The sequence below is a fragment of the Podarcis gaigeae genome, assembly GCF_964106915.1.
Source record: "Podarcis gaigeae genome assembly, chromosome: 5".
NCBI classification, from domain to species: Eukaryota; Metazoa; Chordata; class Lepidosauria; order Squamata; family Lacertidae; genus Podarcis; species Podarcis gaigeae.
In genome coordinates, this window is record NC_139681.1 from 36,319,125 (window position 1) to 36,328,898 (window position 9,774).

Consider the following 9,774-nt stretch of genomic DNA (forward strand, 5'->3'; position numbering starts at 1 on the left):
TCCCTGACATTTTATCAGTTTGGCTTGGGCTGATGGGAGTTGCAGTCTAACAACATCTGGGGAGCCTCACACTGACTACCCTTGCTTTACACACTTACCTGGGAGTAAATCCCATTGAACTCAGAGGCTGTTACTTCCAAGCATCCATGCTTAGAATTGCACTGTTAATGTGATGGATAATTAAAATCCCACTTCCCTACACATGTGTGGATGAGGAACTTCCTATTATTTATTACATTCCCCCCTTCAAATTTAAAATAAATCTTATCAAGTCAGCACAAATGTTTTAATTGCAGAAAACATTGATTTGGAGGCCAAAGTTGAGCTTGAAATAATATCTGGCATTTATTCACAGCTAAACCGAACCTACCTTCCGATTTTTAAAGGCATTTTGATCTAGCCATTTCAAAGGCCATTAAAATGCTGCCATCCACTGCCTCTTTAAAATACTGCAGCTTAGAAGAGGATTGCCTCATCCCCTGCAAGACTGGTTCCAGTGCAACATGCGAAACACTTCCAGGTTCAGTAAATGGTAACCCTTCAAGTGCCAAACATTTCTCCTGCCCGATAAATCCAATGCAAGGAAATGCTAGACTTGAAACATGTCAAAATATTGGTTCTTTTGAAGCTTAACTCTGACAGTTAAGTGTCACAGTGGGGATTCAATTTGATAAACTTATGCTGCTCCTGGTTTTTAAGTTTTAGCTTGCAGGCTTTTTGCATTCTGAAACTGAATGTTTAGAATTTGTGTTTCTGAAATCCCCCCCCCCCCCAATTCCGTGGAAAGTGGCAATAGCCATTGACTGTCAGCAATTTTTTTTTGTTTTTAAATCACCGACTCATTTAGAGAAAAAACATCTTAATAATTAAAATATTTGCACATGTAGGGTGAAATTACTAAAGGTAAATGTCAAGTAAAAATAAGCTTAAACTTATAAATAAGGCAGTAGCTTTTGTCTTCCCATTAAAGGAGGCTATTCATTTGAATGTGTTCGAACTGATCAGGATAAATATTAGGCTGCAGCCTGCTCAAGATTCTGTGTCCTGTGAAATAGTCTTCAACTGCAGAATCACATCTACAAGAGGAAAGGCATTAAAGCAACAATGAGAAATGCCAATTCCTCAGTTCTAAGCGACCGAAGCAACCACAGAAATCACTACACATGTCTCAGTATTTCCACTTATCACACTATCATTTCCTTTGTTATGAGACAATGTAAACAGATAAGATAAACCAAATTATGCACTGCCCCCAAGATTAGGTCCAGACCCTATTCAGAGCTTCAGAAAACAGCATGCCTCAATCTGAAGGGTTTTGAAGGCTGTTTAACTCAGTTTTAGGATCCAAGGCAAAGTCTCTTTGGTGGTGGGGAGGTTTCATCCTCCACCCCTCAATTTGCTGTTGGGAAATAAACAATAATCTGTATTTTTTTTCATTTTGAAAAGTAGATGGAATTTGCATGCCCAGCATCCCTTTAGTGAGGATTAAAACTGCCAATGCACAAGCAAACAGGTCCAAGAATCTTTCTACTGGGCATGTTGAAATTCTGATTTTTGATTATTATTTTTTAAAGGAAAAACCTTACAATTTCTCATGCAACTGTGGCTAGAACTAGGTGAGAATGCTTAGTAACTCCTATACCTAGCTTTCTATGGGCTGGGATGTTTTCTTTCTTTATTTATCTATCACCTGAGATGTCCCTTTCCGTACCTGTAGTCTAAAGTAGCACAGCCCAGGCACCTTAATGACAATTATGCCTTCAGTTGTCCTAGATGTAATGGACAAAGTAATTACGGATTTATTTAGAGAATTTGTATGCCACACTTAAAAAACAAAAGCAACAAACCTCTCCGGATGGCTTGCAATAAAGAACCATTCCAAGGTGGAATCTGCATCAAAATGAAACACTTCGGCAGAACAGACAAAACCTGACCCAAAGGAGCTTACAGCACAGGCCAGAATGCACAACAAATACAAAGATCTTAGCCCAGTGCAGAAATGGCATCAAAGACTGTGCCAGCAGAGCCTCCCTAGGGCTATTATTCCATAGATTCCCTTTTCAGTCATGGCATCTCATCTCTCCAATCGCCACATGCCTAACATCAAATGGCTGGGGCAGAGGGGGGCATGGAGGCATGTCTCCGATAACGTCAGAGTTCAGATATAGGTTTCCATATATATTACACTACACAAAAACGCATATAAATTACATTAATAACTGAACATTGTGGTCTTCACAACGCCAGTTTGAACTGGCAGCCAGCCAGCATGCAAGCCCTGGCTGCAAATCCTGTCAGCCATGACACTCACTGGAAGACCTTGAGCCACTCTCTCTCAGCCACACCTACCTTGCAGGGGGTTTTTTTGAGGATAAAATGGGGTGTCGGGGAGACAACCACTTCTTTAAGCTCCTTGTGAGAAGCGAACGATGTTAATATAGCAAGCAAGCAAACATACAAGTATGTAAAACAAAACTAAACGAGGAACCTTACTGTTCACAATGTCTCCCTGAAGCTGAAGAATCTGTGGGACAGGCATTGTGAGAATAACTATGTCAAACTGGTCCGAGGAGCCTGTACTGATGCAGACCTCCCACTTCTCATCTCTGAGGCAGATTTGTGTGACGTGGTGGTTATAGAAGACATCAGCACCTGCTTTGAAAGAAAGAGAGAACCTAAGAGATATCTGAATCAATTAACGAACAAACATCACCCGTACTTTAGTCACATCAATGTTGATGCTACACACTTTTCTCACAGATGCCTTTGAAAGCTGTCCAGCAACTTCATCCTCTTAAGAACACAGCTGCACAGGTTTTGACCGGACCCAGTTAGGCAGAACATGCGACTCCACTTCTTTCCCATCTTCATTGGCGCCTGGTCTGTCTCAAGTCCCACATAAACCTGCTTGTGCAGTAGTTCAGAGCAGCCTTTTCCAAATTTGTGCCCTCCAGATGTTTTGGACAACAACTTCCATCAGTCCCAGTCCCTGATGCAGCTGACAGGAGTTGCAGTCTAAAACTACAGCACCAGGTTGGCAAGGGCCGCCCTCGGGAGGCCCTCCTCTGGGTTTTTCAGCCATCTTAGATGAGGTGGGCTGTGGCAGTGGAGAGGGGAAGGTTCTCCATTGTGGAACCTCACTTCGGGAATTCTCGCAGCGCCTTCCTATGCATATCTACTGAGAGGCAAGTCCTGTTCAACAGGACTTTCTCCTGAATATGGGACAGTGCCTGAAATATTTTACACACTTCCCTATGATTAAGAGCTATTGAACCCAACAAGGCTTACCTCTGAATAGACACATGTGTTGCAAATGCCTTTTTGGTGACAAAGACCTTCACGTTTTCTAAGGTCTTTAAGTTTCATGTGGTATTTTATGTAGCTGTTCATTGTTCTCTTTCATTTATAACTCTTGTTTTTAAATTGTATTGATTAGTTTGTATCTTTTTTTTGTCACATTGAAGCAACTCCACTGCAACTAATGGACCTTATTTTCACATGGTTTTCTTCTAGCAGCTGAGAATAAGCCAGCTAAATATGCCATAGATTCTTGGCTTTAATCCCACCTTAAATCACAATGGACCTGGTTCTTCTGTGCTCCATGAAGAGACAGAAAGAAAAACCAATCTGCAAATATTATTTTCTCTCCCAGCACCTTCCTTGCCGGACCTCACTTGCTAGCTTGTCCTTCTGTCTGCCCTGCCACACCAGCTAATGCAAGTGATATATTAACTTTCTGGTTTTCCCCTCTGACATGAACTACTGTACACAGAGGGTGGACTATGAGAGTCAAAGTGTAAGTCTGAGACACTGAAACAAGCAATGGTAGAATAGGGTAGGTATGTAGAGAATGGAAAGAATTTGGGGCTCTGTTTCTTCCAGCTGGATGGAACCCAACTTGAAGAGGTTCAACAGCTTTTTCATTGGTCTTCATTAGTTAATCTCAGGCCTGTGGTAAGGAAAGCAGCTATCCTCCAAGAAACAAATCTGCCTTCATAACTGACACCTGTTTGGTTAAGAGAGCCAGCCAGATCTTGCTCACCTGCTTAGAGTGATAGTCAGGAAGGCAAAGTAGCACATCCCCGATGGCTTTTAGAATGGGCTGCAAGACCTTCCTTATGCAAATGGCAATGGGGAGGGGAGGTCACTTTGGCTGGATATTTAACTGCTGCAGCAGATGTTTTACTTGTCTGCAATTTGCTTTTATTAACAGTGGATGATGCAGTTTTAATTATGAGTGAAGAACCTTGCAGCTTCTCCAGAGCCATTTTATCATCATAACCAGGTTCGAAACCCAAATGAAAAAGGCCAGAAACTGCTTTGCCACCATGCACACAATAATTTGCTGAACTGAGCATAGGATGCAGAGAGAGATAAATATTTTAACTAAGTTAAGTACAATAATGCATAGACAGGCCAAATCCAGTAGCTCTATTTCTGTTCCACCATTCATTAGTATATGTGTGGGTGTAGAGAGAGAGAAGCATGAATTTATAGTAACAAATAAAAATAGACTATAGGGTTTATCCATAGTAAGATGTCACCTGCCAAATGTGATTTTATAAACACACCAAGAATGCAATTCTATACACAATGGCCTGAAAGCAAACTGCATTCGTCTCAATTGAGCTTCCTTCCTATTAAACACGTGTAGGATTGCACCAAAAGATTCACTTTTAAATGTGGGGCATGCTTCCACAATAATATATTTAGGATCATTGTTTCAAGGTCTATACCTGACTCCTTTAAATAGTGCTTCACAATTGATGAAATTCCCTCTGGTGTTACAAAATTATCCGCCCCTTCCTTCATCTGCATTCCTTCTACAGGGGCAGTCAATGGCCGCAGCACTCCGTGAGTCAGCAGATCTTCATAGAAGCTGAAAACAAGCAAAACAAAAGCATAAACACATCAATGTCAAATTGTCTATAGCTACTGTATTAACTATGTCCCCAAAAGGATGCTTCTGTTTGAAATACCCAACTTAAAGTTGAATGATCAAATCCACAACCATTAAAATCAAAAGGAAAAATATCCACATGCGCAGCAATGGCCTTTGCATTCACCAGAAAGATATTGCTACTTAAGATAAATTACCAATAACTGATTTCACAGCCCTAATTTTAAGATCTGATTGACCAGTTTATATGTGCTTTTGTGTTTGTGTGTGTGTGTATGAAGCTAATCTGCTGCCCTGAAGATGCTATGTAAGAATGTAAGACAGTTGTCAACCTATGGGAAGCCATAGGTTCCCAGAAGTTGGGAATAACAGCACTCTCCCCATTTGTGATTCCAAGCAACTGGCATTCAGAGGCATATTTTCTTCAACAGTGGAGGTAAAACCCCAACTACCAAACCCCAGTCAGCACTGCCAGTGGTCAGGGATGCTGGAACTTCAAGAACATCTGGTACTAGGCCACTTTTGGCCCTCTGGATATGCACAGAATGCAGGCATGGAGACAGGAATCAGCGGCCCAAAAAAGGCCTGAAAGTGCACAAATGCTGCCTGCTGAAACCTCAGAAGGCAAAGGTCTGTTAGTGCCAGTATCCTCTTGCAACTAGTAAAACCAAGGCAAATGCTGAAAAATATCTGAAATTGCAGTAGAAATGATTAAAGTAAGAAAGAAAAAAAAGCAAACTGCAAAATATGTTTATTTTAGTCAGGTCTTTATTCTCTTCTGTGATGAATTAATTGCTACACACCCAGTTTAAAGGGAATGCAATGTGGTCTTAATCTGGATGACTACATTATTGGGTACTCCTATTGTTATTGTTCTATTGTAAAATCTTGAGCACAGCCTTGGGAGGGCAATTGTACCCTGGGAGAGATTTTTATAACCCACTGAGTAAGTAAATAATAAATAAAAATAAAAAATGTCCTGATTACACAAGTCACAGATTCTGGCTTTCCTTGATGAAAGGATCTGGATTAAATTTATTTCATTCTAGCACAGACTCTTTTCAGCCCAGTTCAAATAACATATTCCTACGTTCCATGGGAAGGAAACAGCAGGTGTAAGGGGACTGCACAGCTAACCCAATGCATCAGTGGTGGGCCGTCTGTGCCCTCCAGATGTTGTTGGACCTCAGTTCACATCAGGCAGGAATGATGGGAGTTGGGAGTCCAAGCCACATTTCCCCATCCTTGCCTTATGTTCTGGTTGGGAGAAGCAAGCCCTCCTGCCCCGCCTCTCAAGATAAAGCAGCAATCTATAAGCTGGAAGCAGGTGTCCATGTGCCCAACTCCCTCTCTCTTCCTAGTGAAAGATAACTATACAGTTGCTCATCGTCACAAATTTATCATCACACCTATCAAGCTTACCAAGAATGGAAGCTACTCAAATTCTTGTTGAAGCTACCCATGTTCTTACCACACTGTCATGTCTGAAGGAAAACACAAGGATAAACAACGTGACATGGGAGAACATGAAAAGGAAATGATGCATGCCTCAGGCCATAAAGACTTTGCTATGTTTCCACAAAATAGTGCTGTGTAATGACTCTGCCAACAGAGATTCAGCAGGTGCCTTCTCTTTCAACTTCAAAAAACATGCTGAAAACTTCCGTATTCTGTCAGGTTTATGCAGGCAACTAAGAAGGCATATTTCTGTAACAGTTAGCTGATCTATGATTTTGAATGTTTGTATTTTTTTTAATGGTATGGTTTTGTGAACGTGAAGAGTTCACTAGCATGAGATGTAGTACTGGCTTCCTGGTTACATGTCTGGCAGCAGCTACTAGCCACTACGTACAGAGAAACAGAACAAATAGGGCCCAAACCTGTCAATTACATCAGAGATCCATGTTCAAAGCTACAAATGGCACTTTCTTTTTAAAAAGCAAGTGATTTAGATCAGGGTTGTGCCATATGTGAAGGGAAATACCTGTCTAGGGCCTCCCTTGCCATGTGCCGGGTTGCTTTGAGCCACCATTTTAAGTTTCCCACAATACCTTGAAGCACTTGATATAGCATTGTTCGAGGCCAGTAAAATGGTCGCCAACAGGCACTGATTGGCAGAGCAGCATCACGAGGTAAGCCTACCGGATGCATGGAGGACAATTTGCCGAGGACTGCTTCAAGCCTGTAGTCAGTCGTAAGTAGAACAGTCCTCTTCCAACAAATACTACTTGTGAGCTTCCATAGGATCAATGCAGACATGCCAACTGATCAGGCAAAAATAGGCTGCCAAACTCTTAAACCTTTCACAGGACTTTGATGTCAAAAAATTAACAGGTGAAGCTTTTCACAGAATGGAGATAGGTAGGGCTGCTAGCTAAAACTGTCTGCTACTCACACTAAAGGCATAGGTGCATTAGCTGGTTGAGAACTTGGCAACCTTACACTACCTGCTCTCTGAAACAGAAGACTAAACTTGATGGGGGGGGGGAATCTCAACTTTCACAGTATCCTTATGTTAACAAAGATTTGCAATTGCTCTTTCATATACTAAGAATGTGCAATATTTGTGACAAAAGACCTACATGAGCCACTTAGGATGCTTCAACACAGTCATACAGACACCAATGCTTCACAAATGATGAAACACAACTGTAGCTTACAAGTGTATACAAAACTAAAGCAACCTCTTATTTTTAAAAACAAAAAACAAAAAGTGAAACAGGAAAAAGCTGAGAATGAACAGAGAAAATGCCAACTGAGATTCCATCTCAAGAGTTTCAGTAAGATCTAATTAGCAAAATTAAGGTACTTTCATTATCAGTGTCACTTTCCTTCTTAAAAGTCACTTTACCAAATTCCCTTTAATCTTTCATTCATTGGTGCTCAGCGGTAGGTTGCAATGTAATCAATAACCACGGGTTGCTGTAACTGTATTGGCAGTTTCACCCTTGACATATGAGCCCCCCACCCCCCCAAAAGAAAAACCCAGCCCGTTGTCATTCATTTCCCCCGCTCACCCTTGGTGCTTTTTGGCATATTCGGGCATCCGAGTGACGTACTGGGCTCCTAGATCTGCCGTGCATTTCGGATCCTGAGTGCTGCGGCTTGTAGCCATTCTTCCCCCTTAAAAATCACGTGCGTGGAGACAAGAAGTTTTTTAAAGCACAGCCGCGCGTATCCAATCAGCTTCCTCCGTGGGGCAAAATAAGCCAGTGGCGCCTAGTAACTGGGAAGCGGCAGGGGTATGGTCAAGTCATTCGGAGCAGGGGCGATGGTTTGTTGCCTAGCGCTCAATTAAGAGCTCAATCCCAGATAAGTGCATCTATAGGATTGCTGCCTAAAGCTGTCTGCTTAGGAATCCGGTTCCAAGTTATAAAGACCCAACAACCCCAGCTTCGTCCGGAATGGGATTTTTCATCGTGTATATCGGGGGAGAACAGATTTCAGGGCTCTTGTGTTTTCCCTCCACCCCAAATCCACTAGATGCAGCTAGGTGCAAAGGACACGCATTCGTTGGTTGATTGACTGACTGACTGACTGACAGACTCTACGAACCTATAAATATACCTAAGCGACGGTAGAGTGTTAAAACACAACAACAGCCCTTCCACACAAAAATCGAGTCCGGTTAACTCGAGTTTTCTGCGGTCTAATTTGGAAAGCGCGTGCGTCATTTTATTAAAACGGTGAGTCAGAAATCCTTGACGCTCCCCTGGCAAATCAGCCGCGGATCTATTAGTAGATCCCGATCTACCTTTATCCAAGCTTGAGTATAATGCACGCTGCCTCGGAAATAAGCCCTGCATGGGGGGACGTATTTTGAAGCCGTGTGTGCTATGCTTAACGCATCTACCGCCGGGACTCGCTCAACTTTTTATTTTATTTTTAGTTTAGGACAGCGCTGCCAGACGGCCACAGACCCTGTGCAAAATTACCTGCAAGTCCCAAGGAACACGGCGGGACTTGCCTCTGAGTAAACGTGCAAAGGATTAGGGCGGACACTTTGCAGTGTGCTCATGTGGAGAAGCGGAACTTGGGCGCGTTTATTCCGGGCACCTCTCCTGCCAGCCTTCCCAGATCCCGCAGCCTGCCTGCCCGGTTTATTTATTTATTTTTAATTCTTTTACCCAACAGGATCTACTACGGCCGAAGACGAGAGACCCACCTGCGCCGCGCGCCTTGTCCCACAGCACGATGCGCAAGAGGCGCTGCGGCAGCTCCCTGCGCAAAAGCGCAGCGCACAGGCTGCCCGTCAGCCCCGCGCCCACAATCAGAACCCGCGCCATGGCAGGACCGGCCGGCGGATGGGGGTGGGATCCTCTCCCTCTTCCTGGGTTGCTTGTGCAACTGGGAGGCGGAGCCGACTCGCTGCGGGCCGCCGGCAGAGGGAGATCGCGCTGCTTCCTCGCGAAGGCAGCCGCTGCTTGGTAGCTTGTTCCCCAGTCCTGGTGCCACTGCGAGTGCGGAGGTTCCTCAGAGCCGGCCTTGTAGGTGGAGGAGGCAGGAAAAGGACCCTAATTTCTCCAAGTTAGGAAGCGTGCATAGGAACCCTGTTTTGTGCAAAAACACACCCCGCTCCCTGTTCAGTTGGATTGCGCACCAGAACCAAATTACATACTTAATTACCGGCGCAGGGCCTGCCCAAGACATTTTGGCACCTGGGGTAAACCACAAAAGAGTGCCCCACTCCCCACAGGGGCAGAAGGCGGGGAGTGAAGATCTAAATCAGGAACAAGCAGGGGAATGAAAATATACATTAGGATCTGCTGCCGCTGTGCATCCTGCCGCCTGAGGTCCCCTTGTCTCCCCTTGCCTCATGGGTGGGGGTCGTGGGCAGCCTTGTCCTGACTGGAAAGGAAACGAAGAAATATAAT

General features: G+C 43.7%; 1 protein-coding gene across 3 annotated transcripts in view; it reads right to left on the reverse strand.

The window, feature by feature from the left end:
• RNLS (renalase, FAD dependent amine oxidase) overlaps window positions 1-9,342 on the reverse strand; it is a 92,666-nt gene extending 83,324 nt beyond the window's left edge. Inside the window, exons 1-4 of one of the 3 annotated variants that reach the window (XM_083740783.1) lie at window positions 9,066-9,342; window positions 7,918-8,023; window positions 4,737-4,879; window positions 2,494-2,652 (exon numbers count right to left, since the gene is read on the reverse strand). In XM_083740783.1, coding sequence (XP_083596909.1) covers window positions 2,494-2,652; window positions 4,737-4,879; window positions 7,918-8,023; window positions 9,066-9,186 — 529 coding nt within the window. In that variant the 5' untranslated portion in view covers window positions 9,187-9,342. Of the gene's footprint in view, window positions 1-2,493; window positions 2,656-4,736; window positions 4,880-7,917; window positions 8,024-9,065 lie in introns of all 3 variants that reach the window. The other 2 variants (XM_083740782.1, XM_083740784.1) reach the window with 2 other exon arrangements.
• Between the last annotated feature and the right edge of the window lie 432 nt (window positions 9,343-9,774).